Source organism: Lingula anatina, chromosome 2, assembly GCF_051362555.1.
Source record: "Lingula anatina isolate TDL-2025a chromosome 2, LinAna3.0, whole genome shotgun sequence".
Classification (NCBI taxonomy): domain Eukaryota; kingdom Metazoa; phylum Brachiopoda; class Lingulata; order Lingulida; family Lingulidae; genus Lingula; species Lingula anatina.
Window position 1 is genome coordinate 24,909,057 of NC_141768.1, and position 20,160 is coordinate 24,929,216.

The 20,160-nt window shown below is 33.8% G+C and overlaps 4 protein-coding genes across 4 annotated transcripts; 2 read left to right on the forward strand and 2 right to left on the reverse strand.

The window, feature by feature from the left end:
- Window positions 1-1,296: 1,296 nt before the first annotated feature.
- Window positions 1,297-6,050, reverse strand: LOC106165537 (GPI alpha-1,4-mannosyltransferase I, stabilizing subunit). Its single transcript, XM_013543750.2, has 5 exons — window positions 5,364-6,050; window positions 3,081-3,228; window positions 2,346-2,565; window positions 2,069-2,154; window positions 1,297-1,749 (listed from the first exon to the last, which is right to left on the reverse strand). Exons 1-5 carry the CDS (start codon window positions 5,525-5,527, stop codon window positions 1,594-1,596), a joined length of 774 nt encoding a protein of 257 aa, XP_013399204.2. The 5' UTR covers window positions 5,528-6,050; the 3' UTR covers window positions 1,297-1,593.
- A 171-nt stretch (window positions 6,051-6,221) lies between these two features.
- Window positions 6,222-10,170, forward strand: LOC106165538 (charged multivesicular body protein 6). The gene is made up of 7 exons (XM_013543751.2): window positions 6,222-6,426; window positions 6,786-6,895; window positions 7,220-7,307; window positions 7,818-7,970; window positions 8,160-8,240; window positions 8,533-8,602; window positions 8,821-10,170. The coding sequence occupies exons 1-7, from the start codon at window positions 6,358-6,360 to the stop codon at window positions 8,874-8,876; spliced, it is 627 nt and encodes a 208-aa protein (XP_013399205.2). The 5' UTR covers window positions 6,222-6,357; the 3' UTR covers window positions 8,877-10,170.
- A 1,311-nt stretch (window positions 10,171-11,481) lies between these two features.
- LOC106165540 (autophagy protein 12-like) lies at window positions 11,482-13,797 on the forward strand. Its single transcript, XM_013543753.2, has 4 exons — window positions 11,482-11,862; window positions 12,634-12,770; window positions 13,150-13,212; window positions 13,461-13,797. Exons 1-4 carry the CDS (start codon window positions 11,688-11,690, stop codon window positions 13,518-13,520), a joined length of 435 nt encoding a protein of 144 aa, XP_013399207.2. The 5' UTR covers window positions 11,482-11,687; the 3' UTR covers window positions 13,521-13,797.
- On the reverse strand, window positions 13,703-19,915 carry LOC106165539 (cilia- and flagella-associated protein 52). Its single transcript, XM_013543752.2, has 12 exons — window positions 19,735-19,915; window positions 18,938-19,137; window positions 18,496-18,632; window positions 18,201-18,329; window positions 17,894-17,993; window positions 17,044-17,267; window positions 16,632-16,698; window positions 16,301-16,413; window positions 15,901-16,049; window positions 15,313-15,634; window positions 14,735-14,984; window positions 13,703-14,531 (listed from the first exon to the last, which is right to left on the reverse strand). The coding sequence occupies exons 1-12, from the start codon at window positions 19,808-19,810 to the stop codon at window positions 14,385-14,387; spliced, it is 1,914 nt and encodes a 637-aa protein (XP_013399206.2). The 5' UTR covers window positions 19,811-19,915; the 3' UTR covers window positions 13,703-14,384.
- Between the last annotated feature and the right edge of the window lie 245 nt (window positions 19,916-20,160).

The following is a 20,160-nucleotide window of genomic DNA, read 5'->3' on the forward strand; positions in this document are numbered from 1 at the left end:
GTGCAATGCATTCACAGGACAAATAAAACATTTCACTGACAAGATCTTCCCAAAAAGACGGAAAGAGAATTCAGGTGAGCTGTCAGGTAATTAAGACTAGCTCAAAGTACTAATAATTGACATTATTATGCAATACTCAGTTGGTAAAACGATTCTCACAGGTAGATAAGATGTAACATGACCAATTTCTATAGGCTAATGATTGCCAGCCTGAGGAAAGTGATTGCCAGTCTCTTTTGTCAGTGATTTTAAACTCAGATAAGAGGCTGTCAGAATGTCACCTTTGTCTTGGCATTCGTCACTGATTTATGCCTACCCCAGTGTAAAAGGTGTATCAGTGTGATCATGTGTGTGGAATTTCATGCCAGATGGACATATAAAGATCTAAAAATTATTGAAAAAAAAGATACAGCTGTGCACAGCAGTCGGAGATCGGTACATTCCACTTGTTAGTTACGAACTACTTCCTGGTTTTCACAAGGTCCTTCAAGACCTCTAAAACATCGTTGTAATTGCAGCCCATACCATAAAACACCCAAAAATACTTAGATATGGACATATCGGATTATATTAATGCCAAATTTTCACATGACAACGATTTATAGACTCCCGGGAATTATTTCCCCTTTACGCTTTTTGTCGCGCTGGCGGTCGACGCAGCATTTATTTCTAAACAAGTTGACCGCAAATTAAGCACGATTTTGCACCTTCAAGTTCCGTGTCACGTTTTCATATCATGCGTCTATTATTTCTACAAGTATTCTCTGCCCAAAATGCGTAAAAAAGGAGAGATATCTTACCATGTTGTTTAGAAAACTTCTTTTTCCTCCGACAACCCGTCTTCACTGCCGTTCACCTCTATGTTAAAATGACCACTCAGCTTCGCTTCTAACACCACTGCACGTCACTTCCGGCACAATTCTGACCAATGCTGATCTTCTCCGGTACCCTTTATTCGCATATGCTCTTTGAGAATATGGGATCAAATTTAACCCATGATCTTCACATGATCTTGAAAGAGCATTTCTACACCTATTTTGCAGCTTTAGCCAGTTGCAGTCTAGTTTTTAATTGTTCTTGTTTAGGCTTTTTAAAATTCTCCTTTAGTAAGAAAGAATAAATACTAATACATTATTCCTTTAGTAAGAAAGAATAAATACTAATACATTATTTCAGAAATGCTGTGACATTTCATAATGTTATTGTAAAATAAAGCACATATTCTAACTTACATGGAGAATCCTAATGTGTTTCTTATCTTTTGATGTCTTTCGATGAAGATAGTAATGCCACTGATAATATATTGAACTGATTTATTTACAACAGATGAGATATTTATATTTTGACAGGGTTTGTTTCAAATCACCATAAATTAATGTATAACCACAGTTAGGAAATACATTCTTGACGATAATAAAAGGTGTAATTTTGCTTAGTTATAATGGACACCTTTTGTGAAAGCAATATTTCAGTTCAGGGCATTTTTGCTATTCAATTCAATGTACGCAAAACTATTGATTCTCAGTTCAAGTGTAATTGTCTCCATGGGAAATCCAAATACTGTTATCATCAATGTTAAAATATTTCTCCACTTCAGTTTGTTTTCTTAAAATGTTCCTTTTTGTTATCCAGTAATGTATATATTAGATAAAGGCAACCAAAAATAGTGGAACAAAGGGTGACTGTAGCAACCATGACACTGTCACATTTTTGTCCTACTGGGACTTTGAACTCCAAATGGTCTGCAGCCTATAGTAATAAAAAGAGAAAAAGAAAACTTATCATACTGGTAGATTAACAATAAATTATATCACCAAACCAGGTGTCATAGATAAAAAACTTTAATTGGAGAAGCTTACATGCATATTTGTTCAAGTGTATTAATATCCAAATTAAATAAATGGTACAAAGAAGTATTTACCATTACATGCCACCCATTTAATCATTACAGTACAGTTTACAGGTATTATTTCACATATTTTAATATTTAATATACTAGAAAATCAATGCCATATGAAACAAAATGGAAGTACTTTTAAAACATGAGTCTGCAAAAAAATAGACTTACACTTTTAAACTGAACTTCTCTCAGAAAATTGGATTTATTTTTAGGTGTTCCATTTCTTTGTTCTTTATTGTCTGGATCAATATCACCTAGAATGAATTCCATCATTATGTTGTTAGCAATGGTATGAAAACTGCAAATTCAAAATATATTCTAATAACCAGTGAAAGATGATACTATAGGTAAGAAGTGAATTTGATAAAGATATGCCGAAACATACACACACGCAAACAAAATTAAAAACCACACCAGTGAGGAAAAATATTTGGGAATTACTCACTTTCACACTTTAACTGCATTCTTGGATATTTTATGCGAACCACAGCATGGTCAGTTTCTCTGGTCTCTGATGGCCTGTGATATCTCAGATGTACAGGAAGAATGACAGATGCACTGAAAACTCCTGGACTGACTTGTCTTATGTTGGTATGTACACGTATGACATGGTTTGGTGATTCATGAGCAGGCTTTTCTGTGTCAATTGGCTCTAAACTCTCTACCTTGAAAGAAAGAAAGTAATAAATAAATAAATCAATTAATTAATTTACACAAATCTAAACACTTATGGCTAAATGATGAGAACATTTCTTAAATATCAAACTATGAAGAAATGTTTAGCATGGCATTTTGTGGTATCAGTGATTTTTTCACATTGGCCTAAAAATAAAAACCACAGGGAAAATGGAAATCTTCACAATGTAAGGATGTTTCTGAAAAAAAAAATGAAAAGCAACTTTTTCCTGACAAAAAAGGCATGCTATGAAGAACCAAGAAGTTTAAATGGGCCTCTAACCTCAACCAAGCACAAATTTTTTTCAAAAAATTTTAAAAGAAAAAGCCTACTATGGCTTAAGAAAATCTGAAACATACTTAATCACATTTTTGTCATTTTCCTATCAGTTTGTCAAAAAAAAACCCCATATGACTGACCCCAATGTCATTTTCTTAATTAACTTGAAAATCAAAACACTGATCTCCCTCCTTAGAGCTTTTTGGTTGAAAAACAAGGTATTACCTTTTGTAATGTGTTATTCCCTATGGAATGGATCTGATCCAAGTCAACATACAGACCCTGCGGCAAGACCTCAGTAAGGACAAGATGACATTCTGAAAAGTTTATTTCCACATCTTTCTTGTGTAGCCTTACTTCTGTGACAAGATCCCTGAAATGTAGAATCCATCCTATTGATTTTCCATAGTTTATATTATTTTTAAAGGGATAGCAACTCTTCGTATGACATCTACATTTCACAATAAATACATTGTAATCAACTCATAGAAATATAATATATTCTATTATATTTACCACGAAAATGGCAGTTATAGTTATCATTCTGATATTTGTTCTTGTCATTGGACCATGTGACCTCCATCGATGGTATACTCAGTACTCTGTAATAATCTCTTAAGAACTCACTCATTTCCCTTGCCTCAGTTTTCGGCCTTACAAGCTCACGGTACCCTTACCGCTGGTAAGGCCTCATAGCAGTATGTACAAAAAACGTGAGACACTTAAGTACCTGAAAGTATCCACGCTCTGACAATCTCTGTGGGTCCTCCGTTGTAACTTGTAGTATGTAAATCCAATTAAAAGTGTTTTCGTGTACCTTCAGGCACGATGTTCATAAAGTTTTGCTCGTTTTATTTCAGCTTCCTCCTCCACCGACACAACAGCACGCCATATTGTGGTACACTTGCGGAAAGGACGACCACCTTTTCAAGGTTGACCTCGAAATGGAGTTGACCTGTTTCATGTTTCCAATGTAAACTTTTAGCGCCCTCGGGTGACGAGATGTGAAAAATGGTGTTTGATCCATGTAGGCGACCTAGCTCCAGTTATAATGTTTTACAAGCATTTGGCCATCCATTAGCGTTTCTGTCGAATTTGGCCTACATTTGCCTTAAAACCTACATGAATAAATATTTGAGAAATTTTATAATTATAGTATTTTAAAGCAATAAAGATATATTTAAAAAACACTTATTGTATTATTTTTTATTAGTAGAAGTATTATATTTTCACCCTTAATCAAAATACATACATGAATAACATTAAAAGGAAAAAACTTTTTACTTATTTTTTTTATCAATTCCTTTATTTTTATTTCATTTGAGGAGGAGGTTATAAGGTGCACAGAGGCCTTGAAGTCGTTTGTGTGATGCAAAAATGAAATAAATGACTGGATACTTTTTGGTGTTCCCAGAGTGAATGACGCCGATTTTGTTTTGCGGTTCATTTTTCATTTCCAGTCTTGTATTTTTTACTTGAGCTGCAATTTATTTATTTATTTTTATTTTATTATTATTATTATTATTTGTCCTCTCCCAGTAGTGTTCGGAACACCAGAGCTCGAGCATGTCATCCATAAAATAATAAATAAACAAAATAAAATAAAAATAAAAAATAAGTAAAAAGTTTTTTTCCTTTAAATGTTATTCATGTATGTATTTTGATTAAGGGTGAAAATATAATACTACTACTAATAAAAAATAATACAATAAGTGTTTTTTAAATATATCTTTATTGCTATAAAATACTATAATTATAAAATTTCTCAAATATTTATTCATGTAGGTTTTAAGGCAAATGTAGGCCAAATTCGACAGAAGCGCTAATGGATGGCCAAATGCTTGTAAAACATCATAACTGGAGCTAGGTCGCCTACATGGATCAAACACCATTTTTCACAACTCGTCACCCGAGGGCGCTAAAAGTTTACATTGGAAACATGAAACAGGTCAACTCCATTTCGAGGTCGACCTTGAAAAGGTGGTCGCCCTTTCCGCGAGAATTCCACAATATGGCGTGCTGTTGTGTCGATGCAGGAGGAAGCTGAAATAAAAATAGCAAAATTTTATGAACGTCGTGCCTGAAGGTACACGAAAACACTTTTAATTGGATTTACATACTACAAGTTACAACGGAGGACCCACAGAGATTGTCAGAGCGTGGATACTTTCAGGTACTTAAGTGTCTCACGTTTTTTGTACATACTGCTATGAGGCCTTACCAGCGGTAAGGGTACCGTGAGCTTGTAAGGCCGAAAACTGAGGCAATCATTTCCCCCAAACCCTGCAAAACCTCTATTGAATTTAAGCCAAGTTGTGAGACTGAGGTAATTAGAATTTCTATCTGACAACCACACAGTACATTCAATGATCAATATATATGTATATGGATCGTACCAGCACAAATCCCAAACAAATCAAAGAGTACATACGTATACACTCTAGAACAAAGAGGTAGTAGAAAATAACTTACAACTTTAACTCTATAATATGAACGTGCAGTACGTACCTATGAAAACCCGCTTTCCTTGAAAATCTAACAAAGTCAACGGCATCTACTGTTGGTGAAGTTGCCGTTTTTGATGAGATTATGAGGAAGGCAGCTATGAGTGAAGCTTTAAACATCGCGCCAACTGATGCCAGTGATGCCACTGGTGGTCTTAGAATCATCATACAGGTTTCACATTGAAATGGTTTAATGAGACGGTCCCCAGAAGTTCCAACTAGAAAATAAAAGTCTTACCATAAAGATTAAATCAGAAGTCAGACTGATCTACGGCAAGCATGCAAACTTACGTAGAAATAACTATAACACTCCATGATAATCGGTGGCAAATGATGATACAGGGGTAATCCTAGAGAGGGGTAAGAAACGTCCATTGTTCTCGTCAGTGAGGCTAACCAAATTCAGGGTATGTACGCACAGACAGAAAACCATGTATTGTGGGAACGTTACTAATGAAGCCACTGGTAGAACTAGTAGATATCAGTCTGTAGTCTTGAACAAGCACCTCCTTGACGAGTGAACAGTTGTCAAAAACAAAAGACCCAGGTGTGGTAGATCGACTACTGTTCGCGCGTGCCGCAAAGACCAAGCCTAATTGCCCCTCAAGGTCACTAACTAATATCCGGTGCTGACGGTTAGGCTCGTCATAATCATATAAGTAGCGCGTTTCCACCCCCTGGATGATATAAGGGCGCTGCCATTTTGGTAAGCCTCGCAGTTATTGTGAAACTTGGTTCCTTTAGATTAAAATTAATATTTAGCTATATATTCATTACTGAGTTAGAAAATTAAAATGTTAATTAGGATATGTATCAAATGTTTTTTCTGACTCTAGTTATAGTATTATACAAAAATATGCACATACATTTACTGCGGACTCATATAAGGGGTTGACAAGGAAGCGGCCTTTGCATGTTGCTGTACATGTTATTTGTAAACGAGTTTTAGAAAAAACATTTTATTCCTGTTTCAAGATCTAACAGTTAACGATTTGAAAATGGGAGGACTGTTCTCAAAATCAAAGAAAAAAGAATCAAGGGTGACAGAACAGGATAAAGCTGTGCTGGTAGGAGCCTGCAGCTGTAATCTATTCCTAACGTTACTTTCAAGTTGTTAATTGAATGATTTTGATTATAATGATAACTTTGATCATACAATAAGTACACTTGTTGACGAAGGTTGGTTATTTATAGTTAATTTATAGCTACTACCTGTAATGGGAAGTGTACATGTATATTTACGCTGGACTAGTACAAATGGCCACTTCAATTCTTTGTTAAATTAATTTTCAAGAGAGATAAGAATGTTTATTTTTTTGCAATTATCCCATTTCGCTTCATTTGTTATTATTTAATCCACTATCAGCATGAGTAAAGAAAATTGGAATACATTTAATTTTCTTTATTTTTTTTCTCTTTTTACCAGCAATTAAAACAACAAAGGGATAAGCTGAAACAGTATCAGAAAAAAATATCTGTGCAGCTTGAAAAGGACAGAAATGTTGCTAAGCAGTTGCTAAAGGATGGAAAAAAAGAGTAAGGCTATGTTCATTGTTAACTATATCTAACTGATATACTGGTGCAGTGTTTTTGTATTTGTATATACTAGTATAAGAACTAAGTCCACACCAGGAACATTATATACTGTATATATTTTTTGCTATAGTTTCTTTTTCTCTAGATAGCCATTTGACTGTATAAGACAATTTAATTCTGAACTGGGTAAATCTATAAAACATGTACTAAAAAGGTTGGCCTTCTGAAAATACATGTTATTATTCAATGATATTAGCAAAATATAAACTCTCTCTCTCTCATGACTGCTGTTGTAGCATAACTTTACTTCTTGTTTTTCTTCAGGAGAGCAAAACTACTTTTGCGAAAGAAAAGATTCCAAGAAGGTTTAATAGAGAAGACTGACAACCAGCTAGATAATATTGATAAAATGGTAGGTTTTAGTTTTGTTTCATGTAAAGCATACTGTATACAAATAGTTGCCTTAATAAATTGCTTGTACTGAAGCAGGTATCGCAAATTGACTCCTAAAAATTTAGAGGACACTGGAAAGTCACCTATCTACTATACACAAGCCTCTAATGTTTCCAGAAAATACCAGTGGGCAAGGATAGGTGAGTTTCTAGTGCCTTCTTCAATTTGGAGGGCAAATTGGGGAAAAGCCAATACTAGGTAGAAAGAAGTGTTTATTTCATCTTCTGTTGTGATACCAGTTTGCTGTTAAGTAGTTCTGTGTACATGTACATACATATTGTGGTGTGTGTTTACTGATGTTGTGATATGCTGAAAATTTTATATATAAATTTGACTTATACAAGTCAAATCAACCAGTTTTTGTTTTGCCAACTTTGTCAATTTTAGAATTACGCTAAATTGATGAGCGTTAGCGCTACCCCAGTATTAATATATATATATATACATATTTGTGTGTATATTGTTTCAGGTACATGATATTGAATTTGCTCAAATTGAAACACAAGTCATTGACGGACTAAAGCAGGGTAATGACTCGTTGAAAAAGCTCCATGAAATTTTATCCATAGAAAATGTTGAGAAAATTATGGAAGAAACACAAGAGGCAGTGCAGTACCAACAGGTAAAATGGTGGAGAATCATAGTTCATGATTTTTATGAGAAACATTTTTGTTAACTTAAAAGTAAACAAATTTATAGATTGAATTAAAATACTGATTAATTATTAACGCAGTGAATCTTACTTTTTCTGAATGCAAGTACATGTAATACATATACTCTTATATGTGAATTTAATGGTTTATTCAAATAGGAAATTGATGACTTACTTGCTGGTTGCCTTTCTCAAGAGGATGAAGACGATGTTCTGGCAGAACTAGAAGAAATAACAAAGGTAAAAATCAGTTTTTCTATACAGACACTGATTGTGTCTGTATATATTATGACCACTGTGTCTACATGTATGTTGTCGCTGTTGTGGTCGCCGTTGAAACATCAGACTCTATAACTGCCAAGCCTCATTTTTGTTTTACTTTAAAACTGAGTGGCTTTAATTGTTAAAAAACAGCATAATAGGATTATTTTTGTAAAAAACTATTTTTTGAATTTTATTTTAGTTTGCAGACTTTTGCTTTGCTATTTTTCTAAAATTGGAATTCATTCAAAGGATATCCATTAAATTACAGGAATCTTTACCAGAAGTGCCACAAGAGGAAGTACCAGCTATGCCTGAAGTTCCAAAAGCAGACATTGAAGGTACATTAAAAATTGAAATAGGCAGTCATCTAGAACTGATTCATTAAATTAAAATTGAATGAAACATTAAATCCAAGTGCAACTGCTTTTCCCCACAAGGAAAATTCATTTTGGCAGAAAAATTATTTACAGATTACCTCAACTTTCTCACAATTAGTGCATTCACAGCAGCAGAAACATTGCAAACCTAACATTTATGATTATTTTTCAAATTTCAGAAGAAAAGGCGATATCCAAGGAAAAGAAAAGAGGAAAGGAAATGTTAGCTTCATGAGTTCAGCTGTAAAAATTCAAGAATTCAAAGCTTTATGTGTTTTATAGTCTCTCCTTCAAAGCATAAGGGGTGGATATTGGTGTGAAATACTACATTAATACAATGTAGTTGATCATACTTTGGATACTTAGTTCCCCAGTTACCCAGAGCATCAGGTCTATTATGTGCTGGCTTTTTCATTTTCAAATCTCCACATTTGCCTTTTTTCATGATAAAATTTTTTATTAGGGTAAAAAAAAATTGACATATTACACCATTAGAGTTACTGTAGGTGTTCTTCACTTTATTTTTTAAACAAATAAATGAAGTTTTTATGTTGAAAGCATCATAGAAAAAGGCAAATAGTGGTAATCAATCACACACAAACAAAAATGTATTATTACAAAAAAGGGGGGATGCTTCCTATAGTTTAAAAATCGATAAAGTCAGTTAAAAAAGAATCCCAAGATGGTTAAAAAGATGAACATTTGATAAAATGCCAGTTGGGGAAAGAATAGGAATCCATAGTTTCCACACTGTTACAAAAGGACAGAAATTAAGAAACTAATCCCCATGGTTGCCGTCTTTGTTTAGACCAGTTGTTTGACATGCTATATAAAGTAGTTTAACTTGAAAACAATGGAAATCAAAACTGAAAAATGTGTGGAGTGCTATGTACTCATTATATTAATGTTGAGAGTTGGCAACCATGCAATACATCTTATGTATACCAGTGATCAAGTTGTGTATTTATCATATAGAGTGTATGTAAAGGTCTGTGCAATATAGAAAATGAGAAAAAATAGTGGAAATATTAATCAGTATGAAATATTAATCAATACTTGGGTGCTAGAATGTATATTCAGGTAACACTGTTAGAAAAACCTTGTTTAACTATAAGCAGCAGAAACATGTTTGATAGTATACATTGTTAATTTTGTTTTATATAGAAATTCCCTCAAAACCGAATATGGAATATCTTTGCAGGATATTCCTTAGGAATTATCAGTCGTTGTTATTCTATCAGTTGATATAAAAGCATATGATCTATATCAGAAACAGTAGAGGCTAGCTTCAGAATACATAGAGGAATGAAACCAATCCTTCAGAATTTGGGTTGTTTTAGATGATGAGAATATAAGGACAGAAAGGAAAATTTTTATGGTGACTTTGAGATTGAAATATGATAATATAGATATTGGATGTAAAGTGATTTCAAAAGATATTGCTACCGCATTGTATATGTATAAGACTTTAGTATGGTTCAGGTGTATTGCATAAAACTTATTAAATACAGTATATATTTTTGGTTCTACTTTCAATTTTTTATGACAAAAATTCTTTTTGTCCAAACCAGATGCCAAAAACACATTGCCTCTTTGTTTAGTGTTAATTTCATGAGCTGATTTCTAACAATGGAAAAATGTAATTATGCGTATCTTGTTCAGTACAATTTTTCATAAAAAAAACCTACATTCCATATTCAAAATTATTATCAAAAGAGATAAAAATTATTTTAAGACCAAATTTAACCACCGGCAATATACTTTATTCCATCATTATTTATATTTTACACTTGAGGATATTTTCACCCTTTGCTCAAAACTCCTTATTTACTGCCTTACATACATTCTTTTGGGTAATAAATAAATCTTCAGTATTTGGTGACTAAATTAACTAACATTTACACACGTAATCTTATGGGTGACAGCAAAAATGTGATTTTGGGATGAAAGCTGAAATATCGGTTTCTCACATTTTTATTTTATCTGAGCACCCATGATCACCGTTTCAAAGCTGATTTAATGAAACCATTTAGTACTCAAAAACCTTGCCAGCGATTTATCTTAAAAGATCTGCTTCAGATTTAATCATTGATAAAGCAAAATGGGGCCATAGCAATAGTTCGAAGGTTCATTGGTCCAAATGTTCACTATAGAACCCTTGGACCAATGAACCCTTGATTAAAAAAAATGATGAAAATGTTACCATTTTTTTTTACCTTCGGACTATCAAGATGCCCCCAAGCAAAATAATGCCTTTATTTAATGAAAATCTGTAATAAAGGGCTCATAACTCCACAACAACAACATTTTCAAAAACCCCTAGGTGGCAGGGGATTGTATGGGCGTCTTGACAGTCTGAAGGTTTGTTGGTCCAAAGGTTCATTGGTCCGAAAAATGGTTACATTTTCATCAGTTTTTTAATCAAGGGTTCATTGGTCTGAAGGTTCTATAGTGAACATTCGGACAAATGAACCTTCGGACTATTGCTACGGCCCCGATGGTACATGTAGCCTAAATATGGTGAACTCTGCCAATTTTCATGATAAAATCTTGTTCAGCAAATAAGTTACACCACATACTTATTGCTTTCTCACCTCCAAATAGAAAGGTGTTAAATTGACGATTAAAGCTTTGAGTTGCCTATGCTTATATTTTGCAAATAAAAAAATATAAACATCGATATTTCATATTTTCCAGGGTTTTTTTTTTTCATTGATTTAAATCAGCACAAAGAAAGATGCATTATTAAATAATTAGATGCAGGATGCAACTTAATACATTTCTATGTCACAAAATTATATTTTGGTATGAGTGTGTCTTGAAGTTCTATATTGCTACATCGATGTTCAATTATTTCCATTTAAATGTTAAGGATGTGAATTCACTGGGAAGATTCACAGTTTTTAACAGTTCAGCTTTTAAACGAGGATTTAGGTTAGTGTTTAGAGAAAAAAGAGATTTTTATTCGATGAAATTAAACTCCAGTATGGAATGAATATTACGAGCGTTGTTATATGAACAAACATAGGATATTCTATGTATAATTATGTCTGACGCGAATGAGGGTGGAAGTGAAAGTGCAGACCTGCAAGGTGGCTGCGCAGTAACGTTAGAGGACCAATCTACCCAGCTTTCTCCTGTGTCTGAGCCTGCGAATTCTCCTCCATCCAGTGGCACGGCAAGCCCAGCAAGCCCAGCAATAAAGCTTAAAAGTGGGAAAGGTAGAACTATTTTTTCGCATATAAAAGTTTTGGTCTAACTTGCCCTTGTCTAGAACTAGTATACATGTAATTTGCTTTCTTTTTATCATCAAGAATGCACTACCACATGGCAAAACATTCTTCATATCCATGGCCAGCTTGCCCAGTTCTTTAACCCATTATACAATATTGCAATGAGTCTAAGTATGGTTTTTGAACTTTTAATGAGCAAATCAACACAAAATCATCACATATAATAATGTACTACTAGTATTTTTTTATTGATTTAAATTTAAAGCATATGGGAAGTACTCAAAATGAAGTGAAAAAGCTTCCAAAAGCCAAGCACACATGGAATTAAGTTAATCAGCCCCTGGCTGCTGAAGGAGGCATGTTATTCAGTTGGATAGATCTACTTAGTACAATAGTTGCAAGAAACGCCAGTAGGGTCCATATGACCCAAAGAAGGATTTAATGGTTATATTGGATATACGTACTAGTTAACATTTACCAGATTTTGAAATTCACAGTGACTACAAAAACTCTATCACTGTCCTGAAATAATTGAATAACAGTGACATGAAGACTGTTAGGTTTTTATGGATATACATGTATATTATATATATTGGATTATTTTTGCTATGATAGTGTTCATACAAAGTTATGAATCAGTAATGTGACTGTGTGGCTGTTGTATTTGTTTGAAAGAATTTTTATTTAAGTTTTTGGGTTAAAAAGAGGTATCGAACTGTAAAAATTTAACTTTAACTGGCATGTTACTTTTATTTTCAGTGGATGTTTTGCTAAAAGCAACTGGTGATGCACCAATAATGAAAAAGAAGAAATGGGCAGTTGACCCAAGCAAGAAAATTGGATGGATTATTGAATTTATTAAGAAGTACATAAAAGCAGAACCCTCAGAATCTGTGGTAAGTCTGTGCTCTTATTTCTCCTAAAGAGTCTCATTTGGAAAAAAGATGTTTGATAAATTGCAGGTAAAACTCTAAAACTCTTTTTGGGATATTAATGTAGCTATCTGACCAAAAAAATAAATGAGGCAGAGCCAATGCCATGTACTAGTAGAAAGACAATTCTCTAGTGTAATGAAGACTGATCTTCGAGTCATTAAAATAGAAATTTGATGCAATTTTCTATCCACCAGTATTTAGGTTTTTAGTTAAGCTGACAACTTTATTTCTTGATTTGAGATTTTAATTTGGGTTCACAACATTGAAGACCTCATGATGGCCTAATAAGGTTCAGCTACTAGTGCATTTATTCACAATATTTAATTCTTCTGTTTTCTAGTTCCTCTATGTGAATCAATCATTTGCTCCAGCACCTGATGTTGAAGTTGGCACAGTATATGATGTGAGCTAATAATTACTTGTCCTGTCTTACTGTAAAGTAATTTTTGTTGCAATTTATAAGGAAGTAACAGATTTGTATAGATCATGCTTTTGAATGATAAACATCCTAGTACACTAAAAACTTTCAAGAAAAGCATGTTAAGTCTAAAATTTACTCAATTTAAAGTTGTGTTATAGTGTTAACATAAAAGGTTTGTCAGTCTCCATCATTTAAATTTACTCAATGCCGTATTTTATGATGGCTTTCAGTGTTTTGGGAGTGATGGGAAGCTAGTACTTCACTACTGCAGGACTCAAGCCTGGGGATAGCTGTAAGAATGGAAAGGTTCAAGATGCAACTTATAAAATACATGGATAATTCTAGAACATTAACAGATAGGTTTTAAAGCTGTGGGCAAACACTCCACACATAGGTTGATGTGTTACTTAATTTATTGGTATATGTAATTGTAAATATGTAAATCATGAATGATAAAAATGTACACCAACTGTTGTAATTGTCAAACAGTTTTATTTACAAAGAAAGAGTTAAGTACATACAACCACAATAATTCTCACATTAAAAAAATAAAAATGCATAAATTTATTTTGTTGTTTGTTGACCAACTACTTTCAAATCTAAAAATCTGTACATGAAAACAGTCATAAACGGAAGAGTATGTGAGAAGTTGCTCAAGCACTCCTTAATTAATTTGTCATGTCTTTTCATCTCTATTAAAGACGTAAGTAACTATGTAAAGCAGAGAATAGAGCTTCTCTGTCATACAATTAGCACTTTTTATTCAATATGTTGTTCCAAAGTTAAAACCAAGTTGGTACTTTGTTTTTAAAATATAAAGGTTACACAATAGTAAATGACATATAATTGCAGGGTAATCCAACAAAAAGTAATCAATTTTCAAAAGATAAATATATGCCACATTTGTTCTATTGGAATGCTTATAATGAAACGTGACATAACTAATTCACACTTTGTACACCTTGTCAATAAATCAAAGCCCCGTCTATAACACATTTTTCCACATTTGATAGCCTGCTTTGACAATTTATATAACACAGACAACTGGAACAGTTCTTCTTGGTTCAAGTTCAGAATTGTTTGTAATTCCCCAAATTTCTCAGGAAAATACCCCAACCAAGACACTTCCGACAATAAAAGTCAATGATGAAAGTTTAGTGAGGGAATGACCAAATATAAATTGCACCATCCTCACTAACACTCACAATATATTGAGAATTAGGACATATCTTCACCTTGGTTACGGCCATAGCATGACCTTTACCAACATGGGTCACTTTGCCATCATCATAAGACCATACCTAGAAAAATAATAACAAACATGAAAATGTGCATTATTTAGCAGAATATTTTCATAAAATGAAATGGATCACGTTTTCAGCACCTTGTGTTTGACTGTCAGTCAACAAATTGAATTCAGCTGTTGTAATTGAAACATGAAACAAACAAGAAATAATTATAACTTAAAAGATAGACTCTCTAAATAGGCTAATACGGTATGTACCTTGATCAGTTTGTCAGCACCGCCAGTGACAAAGTATTTGCCGTCAGCGGTTATATCCATGCCATTGATATCACTGCTGAGTGAGCCCTCCACCTCACGGATTGTGGAGCCGTCAAATGTTTCCCAGTATCCAATCTTCCTGTCTGTGCCACTGGCAATAATCTGGCATGGCTGCTGGTTTGTCCCGTGGTAGAAACACACACAATTGAACTGCGTGTTGGCAAAGATGATTTGACTTCTAACAAATCGCCTGAAAGGATAATATATAACTTTGAAAGATCATAACCTCTGTGTATAAAATTATAAAATAGAATTTATGTCAGATACTTCCAGAAAAACACTGTTCTGGGATAAAATTAAAATTTTGTTTTTGGTGGGTGCCACAAACCACTACATGTAAGTGCATGGAGTAAACTGTCCCAGCATCTTTTGTAAGATAACCTTTGATAAATTCATCTGCTTGTTTCTCAGAAATGACAACATTTTCTCTTTCAAATTGTTTAAGTTTTGCAAGAATAAATCTGTAAAAGGATTTTTACAAGGTCATTATTTGGGATATGCTTTACAATTTCACTCACTCTAGATCCCACATAATGCAAGTTCCATCCTTGCTGGCTGTGACGCAGGACTTGCCATCCTCTGTCACCTTGATGCAAGACACTGTGGCCTTATGTTCCTTCATTTCCCCCACTAGCTCGTTGGTGTAAGTCTTTCCTTTGTTGGTGTAGCATTCCTTGATCTTCCATACCCTCACCTGCCCTTCCCCGCCACCTGAGATTACATGCATTCCATCAGGGGTGAGAGCCAGTGCTGTGACCTCACGTTTGTGGGCTTGTTTTATGTCAAATATGAACTTCCCCGATTCTGGCAGGAAAAATCGGACCGACGCATCACTCCATGCTGAAAAGAAAGGAACATTTGTGAATGAATTTAAAGTACCTCAGAAATGACAATTTTGTACCAGTAACAAGCATTTGCTTAATTTGCAACGGGTATAACTTTCTAAACTTGGTAAATTTGTATATATCATTGCCTTCCTCAATAAGTACATCACATTGATTAACTGACATCAGTTACTTTACTAAGTACTGTAAAGATTGTAAATTGTGAATCATGCTCCACACAGTCAACAGAGATGGGGGGGGGGGAGGGGGGGGGGGACTTACCACTAGCTATATATTTGCCATCTCTTGAAAAGGCAATTGCATTGCAGGTCATATTTGGAACAACAATTCTGCGGAGCTCCTGGGTAGTTGCTCTATGCCAAATACATATCTCTTGGAAAGAGCTTGTTCCAAACAACTCAGAGGTGCCGCTGTTAATAAATGAAATAAGAGTTTAACTATAATACAAGGGTAAAAATGATTGTACATGCATGGCAGCTTCACTAAACGTTCTGTTATCTGACCTTCCTAGTTTCAATTAACGGAATGTTTCTGCTATCACAGACAAACGTTGGGGACAGGAATGCCAAAATGCTATAAATCAGCATGTCATTTAATTATTATCATTGAAAAGAAAAGAGCTTATTTTTAAGATAAATATAAAACAAAAAATGAGCCTCACTATGGAAACTCTATATCTGTGATGGCAGGGTAGTGGGCAGTCCGAACCAATGTCTCTTTAAATTCACTGTGGTTGAACTGATAGATGTGGGATTTGCTTGTTCCACAGAAAAACTAGAAAATGGAAAAAAAGAGTAAAAAACAACAAATAAAATTGTCTCTTTATTTATGACAGTCACGGTTATCATTGAACTTTTTAAAGTTAAAACTTGTAAATAAATATTTTGATGGAAATATTATTGTTATTTTTATCATCCACATAAGATTATCTTGTGGAACTTTGAATGACAGACAAATAAAATATGTGATTGCATTCTTATTTATACACTTACTTGGTGACCCTCTCCTCGGAGTGCAATTGATGTTACTTCACCAGCCTGGTTAAGTTTTTTGCTTTTCCTATTAAAAAAGATTATTATATAATAAGCATAGAATATGATCTTATATCTGGAAATGAGAGGTACTGATGAAACGCAATATTGACTGATGACATAACAACTGATTGTTTGACCAGTCAGAGAAAAGAGCACCTTATCAATCAGATGTCAACAATGTCAGATGACATTCAATGTTATCCTGGAGAATACTGACATTTGGGTATTAAATTATGTAATAAATACTGATTTTTGCTTTTTATCTACATGCAGTTTTGACAACCTCAGCTTAAGTCAATAATTGCATTGTATTAATCATCATCACAAATAACTGTAATTATTTTAAGCAGAATAACAATGAGTTGCATACTTTGTTCGCTTGAAGGCGTTATCCTTTCCTTTCACAGTTGCCACAGTGCTGTCTCCAGCGCCAACTAAGATCTCCCCATTCTTAAGCAAAGCCATAGCAGTCACTCCTTTGCTGAACCTCTCCTTTTCAGGTCCAATGTACTGAAACATCTTACTGCCAACATTGATTCCCAGCAGATCTCCAGTGGTGGTTCCACAGTACACAAAACTATCATCATCAGACATCTAAAAAAATAGAATAGAATAGAATAGAATAGAATAGAATAGAATAGAATAGAATAGAATAGAATAGAATAGAATAGAATAGAAAGCAGCCTGTAAAGTTAACACTGGTCCCACATCAAATGGAAAAAGCAAAATTGAAGCCAGTGAAAGTTTGTAAATTTGTTCAGTTACTGGCTGATATAATAATAGATAATCATCAATTTTCTTCATGTATCATAATTCACTGCCATATATCTTTGTAAATCCTAGCATATCTATATAGCCAAACAAAGAATGACAAGAGAGTGTTATATCCAATATTTTGTCCAACTTGTATAAATTGGTGTATTTTTTTATTTTTGTGACAAAATATATTGTAGACACATCACAAAGCAAATGAATTTTACTTTTGTCAATAAAAACACATTAATATTATATGCTACACATCACTTTACTCAGCCTGGAATTAATACTGAAGTTTTTTACCAGATCTTGGTTTTTCCTAAATTACTGTATACAGATAATTATACTTAAAAATTGTTTAAAACAAACTTCACCAAAGAGTCTCAAATTTTGGCAAATATACATCAATATTGCTTAAAAACAATATTTTGTCAGATTTAATGAATCATTTGAGAATACAATACCTGCATGCATCTGATATCCCTCTTCAGTTGCCCCATGCTAACTTCTTCTGGTCTGATTTTCCTGTTTGCAACATCTAATGTCCAAACACGTAGTGTGCCTCTGGAATTGAACAAACCAATAATCATTGCTTAACTACATTTTATCCTAAGGACTTATCATCCTTTTTTTTACCACTCATGTTATTATCATATGGAGAGCTATAATTTGCCTTTATCATTTATGTTTTTGAGGAAAACATTAAAAAAAAATGATAATTAGCTTACTTTAAAATATATATGCGATTCATTTTCTAATAATCATACTCACAATCCAGCAGAAACAAAAAGGTCATCTCTGTTGTTTGCAAAAACCACACAACTTGCACTACCAGCACTAAGGACCTGTGCAGGAGCTCCACAGATGGCTTGCTTTGTTTCAATATTCCATACAATAATGCTAAATAAAAATAAAAACAAAAAAATGAAAACAATAATTTGACTTCCTTTAAATATTGTCATTCCAAGTAATAAAAGACCAATAAAAAAACAGACCATTTCAATTCTATGGATTAAAATATGTTATTATTTATTTAAAATATTTTAACAAAGAAGATTTTTCTTACCTCCCATCATCTTGACCTCCTAGTGTTACCAAGTACAAGTCGTTAGGAGAGAAAGCAAGAGCTTCTATTTTGACTTTGTGCAAAGAACATTTGCAGTGCTTTACTCTCTCAGCATAATTCCAGATAATGACATCAGCCTAAAATTAATTATGAGTACAATTTTAATATCTTAGCTATCAACAAGCATGTAGTTATAATGTTTTTCTCAAACTAATTTGCTCATTAAACAAATAATATGACTGCATTATTCATATGGATTATCTATCCATTCTAAAAAAGGCCAATGTCCTTTCTAATTAAGTCAAAAAGATAAACATTAAGATTACGACCTTCCCCAATGAAAGGAGGGTGACAAGGATTAAAAATAACAAATAAACATGGCAGTAGAAGATGAGACAGCCAATATCATAAGGAGTCTTAACAAGTTTATCAATGCACTTACTGCAAATCCCATGTATGTCATCTGACCAGAAGCTATATATTTGCCACTTTTAGAAACGGCAATAGTGGTCACTTTATTAGTATGTTCTGAGAGCAACACTTGTTCCTGTGTTCCAATGTCTTCAATGATAACTGTGTCTCCCAATCCATAGATCAGGTTTTGTCTGTCTGGATGAACTATCAAACCACCTGGGATTGTTCCTACCAAATAAAAAAAATCATACCGTAACCCATAAAATCATACCATACATCCTTATCATACAAGATTATGAAAGGGTAGTTTTTACCCAAACAGTGGAAATTAGTCATATTAGACTTCAGTTTGAGGAAGGCCTTCACCTGAAATAGCCACAGTGCTTGTGTTTTAGCAAAATTATGGGAAAAATTCTTGTACTCATGTGATTTTAGTGGCTAATGGCATTTTGGTAGTCTATATTGATTGTTCTAAGAATAAATCATTTATAAAGTTATAACGGATCATGACATGGACATAGTGGGGAAACTGGCATACAAGTGAGGTAGAGCCAACATAGTAGATATATTTCGCAAATAAAATTGGTTTCAGATCACCTAAGATCATTTTAAAGAACGTAAATTTAAGGGGGTGGTGAACTAAATATGTTGAGTAACAAATTTATGTGTACATGGGGAAAATATCCAGTTCTTTTTTTTCTGATTCTAAAACCAACGCCTGAACATCACTGCCATGGCATCAGTTAGGTCTTCAATGTTCAATGGAGACATCATTCCACTTGTGAAACAACATATTAAAGAAGTAGATTTCAGTCCTATACTTACCGTCAAATCCTATCAGTGATAACCTTTGCAATGAGCCGGGATCATCACCATTAGCTATTGGGCTCTGTGCAGCCATATTTTTGGATTAAACTTAATAAATATAAGAAATTGATCAAAAGCTACAGTCTCTCGATCGCCTCCACTGCTCAAAATTGTTGTTGTTATTAGCAACGCACTTATACGCATGCGCAGATACAGTGTCGAGCACATCTAACACAATCAAGAGAAAGGATATTGGGATACTGACTGCATTCGTGTTTTTGGGATACTGACTGCATTCGAGTGTCTTTGCGTGTACAAAGATATCCACAGTAGTACGCGATACCTAGTTGCCGGCCACATAAAAATAAACAACGGGCATGAGCTATGTTACTATGATATGTATGTAGGGCCATAGAAGTAGGGCAATAGAAATGACGTTTTAGT